Genomic DNA, 17,274 nt, shown 5'->3' on the forward strand with positions numbered 1-17,274 from the left:
GAGATGGATGAGGGGGCTATGGAGCCAGATGACATGGATTCATCCTTCCCTTACCTCTTAGTGCCAGCCAAGTCCATTCGAGGCATCCCTCTCAGTCATTAGGGGTAGTGGGTGGGTGCTTAGGGTGGCTGTTATGGGGGGGGGGTCAGGAATTCTGGGCTTTACCTCTGCCAATATCCACCTGTGCAACTCTCATTAATTTATTCAACATGTATTTAATGTCTGCCATGTGCTAGGCTTTGTGCCACTGGGGACACAAGCAGTGGTGGCACTAAGGGGTGACTGGGGAGAGGCTTTAGCCCATTCAGAATGGCCATCAGCACCCTACCCCCGAGCCACCTCAGGCTGATGGCGTGACAGCTTAATTTGTAGAAGGAAAAAACGAAGTAAAGGCTGTAATTTACAGTTGGGATAATTGGCCAACTGTTAGGAAAGGAAAAAAATTCTAACATACAATCTATGTAAAAATAGCATGCTTGCTACGCAAACTCAGCTTCAAGATTCAGTCCCAGCTGCCATAGGCCCGCCTCCCCTTCCTAACCAAGCAGCTGACCCTAAACTTCTCCCGAGCAAGAATTCTAGAGCTTCCCCAAGACATAGTGGGTGAACAAAACAGACTTGGGATCATCTTTGTTGAGTTTAGTTTTGCTGCTGGAGCATCAAGCAACCAGGGACTTGTGACCCAGCAAGATGGGGACCTGGATGGGGGAAGCCAAGGGATGGTGAGAACACAGAAGAGTCCTCTGACCCAGGCTGGAGGACAGGCCTGGCTCCCCTGAGGAACCACATAGTAGATGCCCCTTAAATATGTACTGAAGAATTACAGGAAGTGTCAGCTAAGCTAATACTTGAAGCATGAGGTAGAGTGAGCCAGATTGGTCCAGGAGGGGAAAGGAATTCAGGCAGAAAGGCTGGTAAGAGCCCAGAAGCTATTGAGAACTTGGTTCATTTGACTTGGCTAATTTGGAAAACTGAAGCTAAAACTCCTTTGGCCTGGCTGGGTGGGTCGGCTTCCTGGAATTGCCACTTCCTGTTAGAATTGGTCTTGGAGACCTCCTAGTGCCTGCTTCCTAACACCCAGCTGCAGACCAGTGCTGGCAGCATAGTCTCCGCCGGAAACCTCTTCCGTATAGAACCTCTTCCGTATAGAACCTGGCTCCTCCTCCCTGAGAATAGGCCAGTAAGCTGGGGACCCAGAAATCTGCATGACTTGACAAGAACTTTGAGGCTCTCCTGTGCTATAAGGCATGGCAACTTCCTTTGAAGACTCCAGAAAGTGGAGGTCCAGAGAGGACAGGGGTATACATGAGATCACATGGGAGCCTGGGCTCTTAACCACCTGGGCTGAGAAGTCCCTTCACTAATGTAACCCCTGCCTAATAGGCCCTTTTCTGCACCCTCTTTCTTCTTCTTTTTTTTTTTTTGGTGGCGGTAGGGGTGGGGTTGGTGGAGTGCTGAGCCATGACAGCTCTGCCCAGGTGGGGGCACAGCATTCCTGAGCTGACCCCAGCCTGGCAGATGGGGCTTAATAGGGCTAGGATAGGTGGGGACAAGGAGCACAGGAAGCTGGAGGGCCTGGAACTGGATGGATGGAGGGGCTAAGGAAGCAGGCTTTCTGATATGCTCCCCATATTTAGGCAGGCATGGTAGTACTGGTGGGGAATGGAAGCTCAGTTTCTAATTAAGCCCAGCCCTTGTGTCTCCTTGCTCTCCATTAGTGCCCCACGGTGTCCCCAAGGCATTTTAAGCTGCCACCCTGCTGAGGAGGCTGGGATGGCCGCCAGGGCCTGCCAAGCTTAGACCTATGAGGAGCAAAAAGCCAACTCAGGCTTCTCCTGTCCATGGCAGTCTCTGGGTCCTCCAGCCTCCTCAGAAGCCTGGGGCCGGTGGGCGGGGGTGTGCTCCTGCCTGCCATGTCAACCTCTGGGGTTCTGAACAGAATCTGGACTGTCTCCCATGGGGCCTTGTCCCCAGTACCACTTCCTGATCCGGAAGTGCCAGGCAGCACTTCCCCCAGACTCAGGGCAGCAGCCCCCAGACTCAGGGATGTGCTGTTAGAATCCAGCACCTACCAAGGAGTCTGCAGGAAGCAGCAATTACCATTTTAGGTTAAGGCAGCCCTAGTTTGTTAACCATTGCAGCACTAGGGCTCCTGGAAGCTGAGTCGTCCTTCCTCTCTTTTCTCCTCCAGACCTTTCCTTCCAGACATCATCCCTCAGTTCTTGGCAGAGTGAGCAACCCAGACTAGCCATCCCCAGGCCCCCTCTATCACCACATTCTGAAGTGGAGCTCAGAGAGGTGGAGCAGCAGGTCCAAGGTCACATAGCCATGGAGGCAGCCTCCATTCCCGAGACCCAACCTTACCCCAGTCTCAGCGGCTTCCACCTTCATAATCTCCCTAGGCCACATTCACACATGCAGAGTTTAATTAACTTTATTGATATCCAGAAATTAGGAGAATGACTAAAGGTAATTGCTCATTAAAAATTATTAAACTGACACAGCAGGCTCGGCACACACAGCCCCTTCCACACCGCCTTCTTCCTCCACTGTGGCTGGATGGCCCAGGCACCCCACACAGCTGGGGAAGATACCCCGTGGCCCAAGGCACCCCTGATGCCTGATGCCAATCAAGACTTGGAGGCTGCAGAAGGGAATAAGGGACTGAGCCTGTGAGCTTGGGCCAGGCCCAGCACGATTTTGCCCTACCTCTGCAGCCTCGGCATATCAGGCCTTCCAAGGCATCTGGGCCGTGCCTGGCTACATCCTGCAGTCTGCATCCTGCCTATGAGCAAAGCTCTGAGGGCCTCATCAGAGAGGTGGCAGGGCTGAAAGGCTGAGGGATGCACCCCTCCGGCCGAAAAGGCTCATAGCCCGGGCCTTTGCTACTTTAGGCTCGCCTTCACAAAGCTAAAGTGCCCAGGAACCCTGGGATGGCCAAATGCGCTGCTCCCCACTGAGATGACTCACTATCCCAATGGCTGGGACCTCCAGCCCAGCCGAGGAGAGAGGAGCCTCTGGCCACCCAGCTCTGACATCCCAGCCCTCTCACCCTCAGGCTTGGCACTTCGGGGCTGCTTCTTCGTCTCCCTTGGGGAGTGAAAATAAAGGTCTTTCCCAACAGCCAGACTCCTACCCCACATATCCCATGGGCAGGTGCCCCCAGGGGCACAGGAGATCCTGATAGTCAGGATGGGACACTGCCCAGGGACACACAGACTTGAGGCCACAGAGTGAGCAGATTCCTCCTAACACTCACACCCACATGCCCATCAGGGCTGGTCGGACTCCTGGCCACACCAGTCTTCCTCCTGGATTCCCACAGTCTCACTCCAGCCCTGCAGGGAGCTCTCTGGCTGGGGCTGCCCCCACACACTAGTGGCCTCACACAGTCCTCACACCCATTCACTGCTGACCCCTCACCCAAGATTCTGACCACCTGAAGTGCAGACACACTGGGACTGGCTCCTCTAGGCATGCAGGACCCTGATTACTTTCACATTCAGACCCACAAACTCACATACAAGGCCTTGACTAACTGCCAGGGGACAGACACAGGCCCTGCGCCCTAACGGAGCTGTCCAGCGCCAGGACCCGTCAGGACCCAAGACAGGTTCGGAATTCCTAGGGACATCCCCAGGCAGCTAGGCAGGGATTCAGGCTTCTCCTCCCCGGTCTTCGTCCCTGGGGTGGGGCTTGCCGGACTCTTCCCCTCTCCCCAGAACGTGAGCACACGGTTTCAAGTTCTGGGTGCTGCCGGAGGATCCAGCATGGGCAGCCCGGTGGCGGGGTGAGGACACTGGGCTGTGTGCAAGTGGAGCTAGAGGCTCAGAAAAAGGCTTCTGCGTCTCTGGGGCCACAGTTTTTCTTCCTGGATGAAGAAAACTGCCGTCCAGGGGCCCAGCCTCTCCCTGGCCGCCCTGCCTTGACCTCGGCAGCGGCCTGGAAAGATCGAGCAGGGAGGTTAGAAACTCCCACCCTCACACTTCTCCACATCAGGCGCTTCAAACCATATGGCAAGGGATGGCAGGTCTCAACTCCAAGTGCGGTTTTGCCGACCCTACCAGCCTACTGCAGCGGGAGAAGGACGTGGGTGCCAGTAGCTTCCATGAGAGCTTGTTTGAGCCAGGACGGCAGGTCCAGACAAGACTCTTCCCCGAGGCACGGAACCCCTATCCTCTCCCCAACACTCCCTTGCCGCTCACACCACGGCCAAGCTTCCCTCCACCCGAGACCGATGAAGTTGGGGACCAGACTCCTAGAGGGGGCGCGGAGATTCTCAGGGTATGGGGAACCGGTCCTCCAGAGACGAATCTGCCTCGCAAGTGGGGAGTGGACCAGGGCCAGGCAGGAAGGCAGGCCGGTAGGGAGACAGAGCTCGGGGCAGTGGTTGGGGTGTGTGTGTGTGTGTGTGTGTGTGTGTGTGCAAGGAAAGGACTTTGAGGAGGACAGAGTCTCTATCCCAGGACCTCCGCTGCTGCAGCCGAGGGCAGAGCCAGGAGCCAGATAGGGGGTTCAGGCCCTTGGAGTTTCTCTCTAGAATTGTGCTCTAGGTCCCGACTCCGGCGTGGCAGCGCCAGGGCATGGGGAGGTGAGCGAGGTCTCAACCCCGGGTCCGGCCGCCATCCGGCCCCGTCTCCCCTCAGTAAGAACATGAGAGGCCCTGGAACCGGCGGCAAAGTCGAGCGAAGTTTGGCGGGCGTCAGGGGAAGCGGGACCGCGGGCCGCCAGCTGGACCGTCCGGACTCATTGCCTCGAGCCCCCCGGCACGCGCCCCGGCGCCCTGAGACGCTTAGAGTGTGGCGAGGTAGCGCGCGGGTGAGCGCGTGTGTGCGGGGAGTGGGTGGCGTGATGAATTGCATCAGAGAAATCCCATTAGATCTGGGGAGATGATTAAAGGCGAGGTCTCGGCCGGGCGCGAATGGCGGGAGCCGCGGCAGCTTCCCGCCCGCGAAGCCCGCGCCCCGCCCGGCTTGGCCGGCGCCGGGGGCAGCGCAGCCGGCGGGGCGCGGTGTTTGGACTGGGCAGCCAGATGCCCGAAGCTGGGCACCGGGTCTCCCTTCCCACCCCTGGGGCCCCGCTCCCGCCCCCGTCCTGCCGCCGGACGCCGGGGTTCCTTACCGTGAGCCAGGAGCGCCAGCAGCGAAGGCAGGAGCAGCAGGGCTGCCGGGCGCATGGTGCTGGTTGCGGCCGCGCCCTGGGCTGGGACCGCGGCGGGAGGGCGGGGGGCTTGGTGGGGTTTGGGCGCGGGGGCAGAGCGGGGTCCGGCCGGGGAGAGGGAGCGGGGCCGCAGCCGTCACCGCCGCTGCCGCCGCCAGCGCCTGACAGAATCAGCACCACGGCCAGCGCCTGGCGTCGGCGCCGGGGATCGCCGCGCGGGGCTGGGGGCGGGGGCGCGGGAGGAGCGGCTTACCGTAAAGTCTCATGCAAAGGCGCAGAGACCCAGGGGCAGGAGCCCAGGCTCCCGCTCCACCGCGACTGCCCTACTCATATGGTTGGTGTCATGTGGTCACACGGCCCCTGCCCTTCTGCGCTGCCCACGCCCAGCCAAGCATGCCACCCTCTTTCCTGTTAGCAGCCTGCCAAGGAACCTCAATTAATAGCTCACTGTAGCCTTCTGATTCTCCATGAGAAAGAGCAACACCTTCCCCACCCCTCTCCACCCAATCCTGGTACCTGAGGGCGTCAAGGGTGACCTGGGAAGACATCCGAGAGTGAGGCAGCTGGTGAGGCCCGCGTGCCCTTGTGGCAGTTCCGTCTTGGGCCGATAATGAAGATGGCTTTTGAGCTTACAAAGGACAATAAATTATTACTTTGCGCTCAATAAATGCCAGGGCTCCAGGCAGCTGCATCAGCAGCAAACTGTGCTCACAGAAAAGCTTAATTATCCTGATATTATAGTTAAAAGCCAGTGGCACTCGCATCCTGGGGAGACATTCTTCACTTGGCAGGAGGCAACCTGGGCCAAGCTGTGGGCAGCTGAAGGTAGTATCCTGGGTCCCCACGTAGCCCTGGATCTCCAGGACTCTGCCTTGGCCCCTCTGCAGGACTAGAGAAGCCACAATGACGGTCTATACAGACCCTTCATGCCATCTCTGCCCAGGTTTCTGGAATTGGTGGAGAAAATGGGATAGGCATGAGAGAGGGTTTCCTAGAGCTGTTATTTTATTTTATTTCATTTTATTTTCTTACTGTTTTTAGAGACAGGGTCTCTGTTGCTCAGGCTGGAAATGCAGTGGCACAATTATATTAATAGCTCACTCAAACTCCTGGGCTCAAGAGATCCTCCCACTTCAGCCTCTCGAGTAGCTAGAACTACAGGCATGCACCCCCAAGCCTGGCTAATTTTTAAATTTTTTGTAGAGATAAGGTCTCATTATGTTGCCCAGACTGGTCTTGAACTCCTGGCCTCAAGAGATCCTCCCACCTCGGCCTCCCAAAGTGCTGGGATTACAGGCGTGAGCCACTGTGCCCTAGGGCTGTTTTAGATAGAGACTTGAAGGAGGCCCAGGGGTGTAGCCTGTACTATTAAAGGCATGGAAAAATAACTTTCCAGCGCCCTGCTTGGGCTGAGGAGTCCCAGTGAGTCACAGGGCAGCAAGGGGGCAGTCACAGCTGTGCCATCCTGAGGCTGCTCTTTAAAGGCAAGGGCTCATGGATGGGCTCACTTGAAGAGCTTTAATGGGTACAATGGTACAGGATCCTATGGCTAATGTTATTATTCCCTGTAGAGGAATAGGAAGGCTGAACTCCCTATTGCCCCTGGGAGAAGGGCAGTTTCTTGTTTAGTTTCTTTTTACATGAACTTGGCTGCTCTCCAAAGCTTCCAGACTCCAGTCATTGTCCAGTGTCCTTCCTGGCCTCATCCTGCAAGCAGGTGGTGAAATTTCTGCTCAAGTTCCTTAAAGAGTGTTTTGGTCCTCTTGACCAGAGTCTCCCAACTCTGCTGGTTGGATTCTCTCCAGACCCTCTTCTTGTGGGCTCTGGGGAGCTGTGATGACTGCTGTAAAGAATCCCAGGCAGCAGGCAGATGGCGTGTGGAATTAGGAAGACGCTGGGATTTCTGGACAGTTGTTTTGAGAAGCTGAGGAAAAAGAGGGCAGCAGCAGAAGGATGGCAGGAAGAAGGAGGAGTTGATGAAAGAATCAGGGTTGAGGAGAGGAAGCCAGGAAGGAAGGTGCAAGAGGTGAGGCAGAAAGAGAGTTGCCAACAGAGGAAGGGAAGAGACACAGAGGTAGAAGGTTGTGTGGCCGGGGAAGTTTAGGGAAATGCTGGCAAATGTCATGAGATTCCTCTTTTCCTCCTTGAAAGTATTCCTGGGCTCCTCTAGTATTCCTGGTCCCTCATGGCTAGGCAGCTTGGGCAAGGGGAGTGAGTCATGACCTAGGGATGAACCTTGTATTGCCAGGATGATTCATGGGGATTTGGAGGTTGGTGGCAGGCTTGTCTGACTCTCTTAGCAACAGGGCTCCTTGATGGGCTGGGCACTATGCACATAAAGGAGGGGGAGAGAAGCCATCCTGGAACTTGCCACATCACCTTCCCCATGGCCTGAGCTAATCTAGAGGGTCCAATGGAGACTACAGGTCCCAGAATACAGCACTGTATCCTGAGCTCAGAAGATGGGCTTGTACTGCATGATGGGCATGACAATGCACCGGGGCTGTCCCTCCCTCCTAAAGGCGGTCAACATAGCCTTTATGCAGTGGGTTCCTAGGCAGGTTGAGGCAGAGCCTGGGCCAAACTGGGAAACAGCAGAGCTTCTGTCAGGTGCCCTCTGTCATGCCCTCCAAGGGGCTCGTCCTAACCAGACCTCGATATTACCTACAAATTGAGAACAATAAAATGCCCAAGGGGACAATCAGCTGTATAAAGGGCTGGCAGGCTTATAGTCTACTCAATTCATAGGCACCTTTCAAAGTGGCAGTCTGGGTGGATTTGCAAGGCTCCCCTCACTGCTCTCACTTCTGTTCTTTGCATCCCCCACCTGGCTTTTTACTCCCAGAGAACCCTGGGCTTCCCCTGTCTGTGTAACTGCTTGCTTAATTGTCTGTCTGCTCTACTAGTTGTTGACTTTGCAAAGGCACAGACCATGTCTGTCTCATCTACCCACAATCTAGCTCAGTGGCTGTCACATAGTAGATGTTCAATAAATATCTGTGAATAAACAACAGGGATGAGGAGTGTCTAAAGCCCAAGGCCAGTCATTGGTGTCAAATGAGTGCTGTGAGATAATGAAGAAGAGGGCAATTGTTTCTTTTGGGGGTGAGGCAAGGTCAGTGAAATCTTCATACAATGGATGGGTGAAACCAAATTGAATATGTTTTTAAAAATTAATTAATTAATTTTTGAGACAGGTTCTCACTCTGTCACCCAGGCTGGGATGCAGTGGTGTGATCAGGGCTCACTGCCGCCTCGACTTCCTGGGCTGAAGTGATTCTCCCATCTCAGCCTCCTGAATAACTGGGACCACAGGTGTGTGCTAACATGCCCAGCTAATTTTTTACTTTTTTGTAGAGATGAGGTCTCTGTATGTAGTCCAGGCTGGTCTCAAACTCCTGGGCTCAAGTGATCCTCCCACCTTGGCCTTCCAAAGGACTGGGGTTACAGGCATGAACCACTGCCCCTAGCCCAAATAAGTTTTATGATTCAATGGAGAGGGAGAGGGAAGACATTCAAAGTGGGGGGGTGTGGTTTATGCACAGCGGTGGAAAGTGCATGCTAGTCTGGGGTCAATGAGAAGACTGGTTCTGCTGGAGCAGAGTCCCTGCTGGGAAGTAGGAGAAAGGGCTAGAGTAGTCTGGGGCCTAGCTGTGAAAGGCTTGGTGGTCGCCTGAGCTGAAGGACATCCTTGGTGGCTACACTGAAGGGATTACCCCATCACGAAAATATTTGCACTGAAACAGAGCAATCTGGCATCATTAAGGTATGTTTTCAAGCACTATGGCAAGTGGTAGGAACTGTGGGGTTCACTGCTGACTCAGAAGCCAGGGGGTGGGGTGTGTGTCTGAGCTACAGTGACTGAATTAGGTTTGAGAGACCAGAGAGAGGGAAGAAGGGGCTCTTCAATCCCAGACACCCTAACCCCTGCCCAGACAAAGCCAGACATACATAGAGCCCCCATACCTGGAGAAGCCAGCTTTACTTCCCCAGTTCCAAACAGCCCATCAATCTGTAGGATCACAGGCACATTGGTGACTTATTTTGAAGTCTCTGCTGAGATGACACTTGCTTTCTGCGCGAGAGGAGGAGAAAATTACTCTCTTCTAAGACAGCTTTCAAACCAGAACTATATCTTTTGTGGAGCCAAAGTGGTTTTGGTGTTTCAGGGAGGCAAGGGCAGGGGCTGCCACCTCACTCCAGAGGTTCCCAGGGGTACAGAGCTGCCTGCTTACCTCAACCCATTTCGTGGAGCAGGCTTCCAGACCTTGCAGTGCCTGGAACAGTCAGGGATGCCAGTGCTCCAGCCAGGGCTCTCTGCATTACCCAAAGTCAACCCATTGAATTTAGGGGCGAGAGGAGGGCCCTGCTCTGATAAGTGGAGAGTCCGGGCTCCAGGCATTTGCTCCTGCTCCAGGAGCTGGACCAGATTGGCTGTAGGAAGAGCTCAGGGTAGATGGAGACAGCAGCAGAAAGTGGTTTGATGTGAGCTACTTTCCATCTCCAAACAGAGGCCTCCAGCCTGCCCACCACCCCCAGCCGAGGCCTTTGATCCTCCACAGCTCCATAAATGTTTAATGCCACCGGCTGGGCAGAAATGAGGCAGGTGCTGAAACAGGGAGACTGGGGATAGGACTTAAGATGTACAATGCTGGCTAGATTATTTTCACATAGGAGCTCTGGGATGGATGGGAGGAGGCTTTCCCCCATCATGTGGCAGGAGAAGTCCCAGGGTTCAAATTTGTGGCACTAATAAAGAAAACTCTTTGAAAACCATCAAGGGGATGAAAATAAAATGAATAATCAATTGCAAAAGCCCAATCTCTGGTTTGATTGAAGGAAAAAGATGGAAAGTTAAATGACAATCAAATGCAAATACAGCTCAACAAACACCACAGCAATTACCAGGCGCAGGAACCACATGGTGCTTGCAGGCAGCGGGGGTTGGCAATTTGGAAGCCTGAGCCTGTGCAGAGGTGATGGGCGAGGGGCCATTTTAATGGACAGTTAAATAGATGCAAAAAAACCCTGCATCTACTTTGCATACACTGCTGATGAGTGGGGAGCCGGAATTCTGGCATCCAGAGGGAGGTTGTGCTACCTTCCGTGGCTGCCTCTGTATCATTTCAGGAGGCCCTGAGTACCTGTGGTGGGGTGAGGCCAGAGTGAGCTCTGGCTCAGATGATCAGGGAGAAGGCTGCACCAGTCTCATTGGATTCTTCACACCAGCTGGTGCTGAAGGTTCAGGGGTTGAAGTTGAAAGAAGCCCGTGGGGTCCTCCATAAAGGACTCAAGGTGCTGGCCTTCCAACAGCCTGGTAAGAGTGGCTTTCTCCTCTAGATTTGCATAATGCTTTGCATCTCATTTGAATGCTATTAATTTGGTGTCAGTCTAGGTTGGCATGGTGTGGGAAAGAGAACAGCTGGCCTTCTCCATCCCCTCTGTACCCCAGAGCTTATTCTAAGCATAGCCTTCTGCAACTGGGGGGCATGAGGCCTCCACTTTCACCATCCCCTTCATGTTCCCTGACACTTAGTCTCTCAGTGAAGCCAGCTCCTAAAAGCCAAGGCTGCCTGGCATTGTGTCAGGGTTATGCTGCAGGGTTATGCTGAAGGAATAAGAAAAGGTCCCCCAAGGTCACTCTCACCAGACCCAGAGACACTATGGGAGGATGGTGGGGGCCTTTGTCATCCCAAGCAATCAAGGCAGCTTGGCTTGGAAAGGGTCCAAAGATAATAACCAAGAGAGGGAGGGAACAAAGACAGGTGATAATCCCAGAGAAATATAGAAGGCTCTAGAAATAAAATCCTCTGAACTCAATATTTCTAGTGCTTGAACTTACATAAAATACATCTGTACAGAGGCATTGGGTTTACAGTGCTGCTCTGGGGCTGGGAACCTGGTGCCAGGTTGATGGCCACGTGATGACAGAGTGAGTCACCAAGTGGGGTGAGTTCCTGAGAAAGAGGGAAGAGGCCCCGGGTGCATCCTGTGGGCTGCCCCTGGCAGGTGGGCATCAGGAGGCTACAGGGAGATGCGGATGAGTTATTTAATTGAAGAGGAAGAGAAGTGCGTTCCATGCAGAGGGAACAGCATGTACATGGGTAGACAGGACTAAGAGATGGTTAGTGTGGCTGGATGGCAGCAAACAAGAGTTGTGGTGTGGGATGTAGCTAGAGAGCTGGGGTGTAGCAAAGCTTAGTGGCTGGTACAAAATCTCTAGGAGCCCTACCTGCCCATCCGTCTGTCCATTTATTCATTCATCCTTCACCCTACTATGTCCCAATTCATTCATCACCCACTCATTCATTTACTGAATGAGTGAGCACTTATTGAGCACTGTGTGTATGCCAGGACCTGAACTAGCTACTGGAGAGGGAGAGCCCTCAAGGAGCACCCAGATTGGGGAAGGGAAACAGCCCCAACACGCTGTAATGTTTATCTCCACAAGGTACTTAAACAAGGCTCTGGAAGCCCTAGCTGCCAAGTCTCCCATGCTTCAAGCTTCCCAAGGCAAGTGTCCTTCATTACCTCCGGGGAGATCTTCCATTCACACAGATCCTCCTGGCATCTAATACTATTCCTTCCTGCTACAAAAGCAGCCCGCTTCTTATAGCCCCAGAGTGGCGGGGAGTGTTTCTGATGTTCATTCTCATTGACCCTTTATTTGGGCCTTAGAGGCATCACAGTCTCAGGAGAACCCAGGGGAAGTGATATGAGAGCATGGTCAAGTCTCCCTTAGACATCAGAACCCAAGCTTGGATACACTTCTAGCCACTTCCTTTTCTGGGCATGAAAATAGGACAGAAATTCCCAATGTCCCTTAATTCTAGCATATTCCCTCCCCGAATCCTCCTTGAACTACTTGTCCTCTATTTGTGACATCACAATGGTCTCTATGGCAACTGATTGTGAGGTCACCAGTCCTTAAAGCAACAGAATATGTGGGTCCAGACAATGGCCTGCAAGAGAAAGGAAGAATACAAAATGGAAGCCTGGGATAGAGATCCTCTCCTGGGAAAGGGGGAGGCCACGCAAGGCCTGTCCGGGGGAGGACTCCTCTTCTCAGCCCATCTGCAGTAGGGCCACATTCAGGGTAGGCAAGAGCAAGGCCTGCTAGAAAGGGAAACTGCTCATCAAGAAACTGAGGGAGGCCAGGCGCGGTGGCTCATGCCTGTAATCCCAGTACTTTGGAAGTCCAAGGTGGGTGGATCACCTGAGGTCAGGAGTTCGAGACCAGCCTGGCCAACATGGCAAAACCCTGTCTCTACTAAAAATACAAAAATTAGCTGGGTGTGGTAGTGCATGCCTGTAGTCTCAGCTACTCAGGAGGCCGAGGCAGGATAATGACTTGAACCTGAGAGGCGGAGGTTGTGGTGAGCCAAGATTGTGCCACTGTACTCCAGCCTGGGTGAAAGAGCAAGACTCTCTCAAAAAAAAAAAAAGAAAGAAAAAAGAAAAAAAAAAGAAGAAGCTGAGGATTGAGGGTCATCCTGAGCATTGGCTAGACTTCAGAGGCAGGCCTGACTTCAAATCATCCCAGCCTAATGTTTGCCTTGGGCAAGTTTTGGAACCTCCATTTCTTAACCTATGAAAGGAAAATGATGCCACTTGCCTTTCAGAAAAGTATTCAGTGAGATAACCTGTTGGAGAGCTTGGCCCATAGTAGGTGCTTGTTTCTATCTACTTGTACTTGCTTCTATTTCTTTTTCTACCCCCTCAGCCCTTACGCCTAGGATCTTGCATATTATATGTGCCTTATTAGTGCTTGCAATTGTAAGTGCACTGTAAGTGCAGGATGAGGGCTACAGGGCAATGTTTAGAGCAGGGGAAGTCAATGGACCTGGATTCAAATCCTCACTCTGCTATTTGCTAGCTGTAAGCCTTTGAGCAAATCACCTTTCTGTTTCTTGGTTTCCTTAACTGTAAAATGGGAGATAGCAATACTGTTGTCTTCATAGGGTTGATTAGGACTAAATGAGACCCTGCAAATAAATAGCAGAGCTTGGCACACATGAGGTGCACGGTACTTAAACTTGAGTGAGGCTGTTTCTGCACGCGCTGCACAGTTTGTGTTCACTGTCAGTTTTCAGGAAATGTGAGTTAATCTGTGGGGTGTCCAGAACTGGAGAGTGGGTGAACCTCAAGAGAGGGTCATAGGACGGGAGTCTCTCCCCGAAAGGGGTGACCACTCACTTTCTGGATTCCCCCTAGTGTGGACACCCAGCTCATACCAGTCACAGGGGCTGGGTGCTCCTTGAAGTCATCTATGAAGCCCAGACCAGGGCCTGACACATGGCACAAGCTCAGCAACAGTTAAGGTAAACTGAGTTAGAGGATGTCTTAATAATATACTGGCTAACATATATTCTGTGCATATTCTGTGCCAGGCTCTGTTCTAAGCACTTTACATTTTGATCCTCACAACAACCTATGAGCTAGATATTATCCATTTTTAAAATGTGGAAACAGAGAGGCTAAGTAATTTGCCCAAAGTCACACAACTAGTAAACAATGATGGAGCTCGGATTTGAACCCAGGCTACCTGGCTCTAGAACCTATGTTCTTAACTCCCAAATTACCCGCAGCCCCATGGGCTGGGTCCATCCATTTTACTATATCTGCCACCACGAATTTCCTCCCCCAGCTCTCCCACTTGCCCCTCTCTTCTCCCAGCTGAGCCCAGGCCCAGTGCAACTCAAAGAATGGAAATTCTCTTCCACCCGCCTCAGCAATCTGCCTCCCCCTTTGTTGAAATAAAGCCACCGCCACAGCCGAAGCCACCACCGGATCTCTTGCTTATTTCAAGTCCTCCTAAAGCTTGTTGAGTTCTTAACTTATTAAAGATAAGCACATGGAAATAGGGAGCAAATCTCTTTATTTATGACATAATCTCCAGCCCAGAAAAGCGGCAGGAACAGTGTTGCCTATATTAGGGAACCAATAGGAAAAAAATCAATTAGATCCGCCAGAGCGTTTCGCTATTAACTTTCTTCTGATGTTTCTCTTAAGGCTGGCCGTGGGGGTCTCCACCAGCAGCCAAAGGGGAGAGAGAGGAGAGCTTTGTAGGAACAGAGAAAGGAATGTCACAAGGAAGGCAGCTGACCAGGCTTGCAGACAGACAGGGGAATCTCTTCATCACGGTCTCCTTCACTGCTTTCCAAATCTCATTTAACCTCCATGTTTCTTGCTGCAATTTCAGTTGGTGTCTTTAGGGGCAGGGGAGTCAATTGGTCACTCTTGGCTTCTTGCAGACTTGAACCCCAAGTCTGACCACATTTTTGCGAGACCCATCGAGAGAAGGATCTTCCCCTTTCTGAAAGAACAATATTCTGGAGGGGCTCTTCTTGACTGATGTTTAGTAGGGTCTTCTGCTGGATAATTATGCCTCAAACAACCCCATGCAGCTACCGCATGAGGTCTTCACATCCATCTGCCTGCCTCCAGGAGCACTTTCTAAGCTGTCTCCCAGAGACAGGGCTCACCCTTATTCCTGAGAGCCTCCGGTGAGAAGGGTGCCCTAGCTCCCATAGTAACCCCAGAATTCATCTCCTTAAAGGCTGGGGATCATGGCTTGTTCAATAGTTTTTCTTCAGGTTCAGGCATATAGCAGGGGCTCAATAAATATCCACAGAATCAATAATTATTACAAAAGCCCCATTGATGGAATGCTCGCTCTGTACCAAGGCTGAGAAGGGTGATTTGTCACCTGAAGTGGGACCCCTTTGTTGCTCCCTGAACCAACAACCCAGAAGAGCCTGCCAGTTTTGTTGTTTTGTTTTTCCTTTTCTTGCTATTTGGCCAGGAGCAGCAGTAGCAGCAGCTCCAAGAAGTAAGTATTATTATTATTATTATTATTATTATTATTATTTGAGACAGGGTCTCACTCTGTTATCCAGGCTGGAGTATAGTGGCACAATCATGGCTCACTGTAGCCTCAACCTCCCCGTGCTCAGGTGATCCTCCCATCTCAGCCTTCCAAGTAGCTGGGACTATAGGCATGCACCACCACACCCAGCTGATTTTTTTTTTTTTTTTTTTTTTTTTTTTGAGACGGAGTCTTGCTCTTTTGCCCAGGCCGGACTGCAGTGGCACTGTCTCGGCTCACTGCAAGCTCTGCCTCCTGGGTTCATGCCATTCTCCTGCCTCAGCCTCCCGAGTAGCTGGGACTACAGGCGCCTGCCACCGCACCCAGCTAATTTTTTGTATTTTTAGTAGAGACAGGGTTTCACCATGTTAGCCAAGATGGTCTCGATCTCCTGACCTCGTGATTTGCCTGCCTCGGCCTCCCAAAGTGCTGGGATTACAGGCGTGAGCCACCGCACCCGGCCTATATTTGTATTTTTTGTAGAGATGGTTGGCCAGGCAGAGGAGGAAGCTGAGTCAAGGAGGAGCAGTAACTTGTCCAGGCTAATAAGTGAATTAGATATTCTATGTCCATCCACTGTCGGTTATTAGGAAGTTCTTCTTGAGGTCTAACCTAAACCTTTTCTGTTTCAGCAGCACTGGCTCCTTCTTAGTCCCATGGAAGCACAGATCAACATCATTGCCCTTGCAAACTTCTCTCAGCTTAGGAGAGTCTACTCGCTCTTTGCACATTGTTGACATGAAATGAATATTAAACACCAAACCTCATAGAGGCCAGCCCTGCTGGGCAAGCAATGAACCAACCTCCTCATGCCTGTTCATTATTATAATTAATATTGAGCCGAGGTTGGTGGCGACCTCTCCCTCGCCAGGTATTTGGGCTATTTTAGCAGCTTATTCAGATCAGTGACAGACAGCTCTGAATAGATAAACTCCCCGCCATCCAGACGAATCAATTGCAACACTGCCGTCACAACAAGCCCAAGAAATCAATCTGATTTCAGGCGACATGGTAACTCAGTGCTGGGCAAGCTGGTTTTAATTTCCGCGTGGCTGAGACCCAGCTTCCTCTACTCACTGGAGCACCCCTCTTTCCCAGCTGATGCTGTGTGCACACAGGTGCCCAGGGCCCGCAGAGGACTCAGGCCAAGGGGGCAGCTACGGGGAGGACAGGGTAACCATGAAGCTATGTTACTCTGAGGAAGACTCTTGAACCCCCAGACCCAGAAGCAGCTGACTCAGATCCACTGCTGGGATCCTTGTTTTGCTGGCTTCAGCTTCGATTTTCCGCTGCCCTTTGCAAAAAACCAAGCCTGGAGGCCTTTCTGGGCTGCCTCCCAAATCAGGAAGCTGCAGAGGTAGGCTGCCTATCTCAGGCACCAGGACAACTGCCCTTTTTGGTCTGGGAGATTGAGTTTGTCTGGCAGGGCAACAAAAAACTCATCAGGACAGATGTAGTCATGTATTGGGTGCCTACATGACACCCAATACATGTCATGTATTGGGTGCCCAGGCACTATGCTAAGTAGTTTATACACGTCATCTTCTTAACCTTTGTAACAGCCCAAAGAGATCAGTGGCAATGATCCACATTTTGCAGGGAAGGAAAACAAAGCTCAGAGAGGTTAAGTAACTTGTCCTGAGTCACACAGCTTGTAAGTGGTAGAGCCTGGATTTGAACTCATGTGTATTAGACTTCTGTGCCTAAGCTTCAGCCACCACACTCTCCTAAAGATGACATCAGAGGTGCCCATACTCTCCCCCTGCCTAGATATTACCTGGTTAAGTAATTCCTACTTTAGAGACGAGGAAGCAGATTCTGAGAGGAGAAGCCAGTGCATTTCCTCTAGGCTCCCAGGGAAGGGGAGCCTTTCTCATGAATTCTTACAATCAGCAATTGTTCCTTGAATTTTCATCTCAATACTTCAGGTACTGAGTAGAGGATGTTGAGGAAAGAGAGGGTCAAGAGGTTGAGCTGGCCTCCTTCCCACGCTCCAGCTCTGTACCACCCCACTTGCACCCCATCACATTAAGAGAGCTAGATGGTGAGGTGAGGGGCTGGGACAGGCAGCAGTGTGTTAGGAGATGTGGCTTTGAAGTCAGCAGATCTGGGTCCAAATTCTAGCCCAACTACAACTTATTTGTTGAATACACGTGGGCAAGTCTATTAACCCCTTGGAACTTCTGTCATCCTGTCCATACTGTGGGGATAATATTACCCAAACCACAGGTTGTGAGGATTAAGAG

General features: G+C 52.1%; 2 protein-coding genes and 1 long non-coding RNA gene across 5 annotated transcripts in view; 1 reads left to right on the forward strand and 2 right to left on the reverse strand.

The window, feature by feature from the left end:
- Nucleotides 1–5,340, reverse strand: part of SEZ6 (seizure related 6 homolog) — a 51,088-nt gene extending 45,748 nt beyond the window's left edge. For 2 of the 3 annotated variants that reach the window (XM_024234866.3, XM_024234865.3), the window contains exon 1: nucleotides 5,122–5,340. In XM_024234866.3, coding sequence (XP_024090634.3) covers nucleotides 5,122–5,176 — 55 coding nt within the window. In that variant the 5' untranslated portion in view covers nucleotides 5,177–5,340. The remainder of the gene's footprint in view (nucleotides 1–5,121) is intronic. The other variant, XM_054536568.2, reaches the window with a different exon arrangement.
- Nucleotides 1–17,274, forward strand: part of PIPOX (pipecolic acid and sarcosine oxidase) — a 107,312-nt gene that overhangs the window by 50,412 nt on the left and 39,626 nt on the right. The window lies entirely within an intron of this gene.
- LOC129051319 (uncharacterized) lies at nucleotides 6,338–11,995 on the reverse strand. The gene is made up of 3 exons (XR_008515483.2): nucleotides 11,692–11,995; nucleotides 9,127–9,235; nucleotides 6,338–7,084 (listed from the first exon to the last, which is right to left on the reverse strand). It is a non-coding gene; the product is annotated as an uncharacterized LOC129051319 (long non-coding RNA).

Source organism: Pongo abelii, chromosome 19 (genome assembly GCF_028885655.2).
Source record: "Pongo abelii isolate AG06213 chromosome 19, NHGRI_mPonAbe1-v2.0_pri, whole genome shotgun sequence".
Lineage (NCBI taxonomy): Eukaryota > Metazoa > Chordata > Mammalia > Primates > Hominidae > Pongo > Pongo abelii.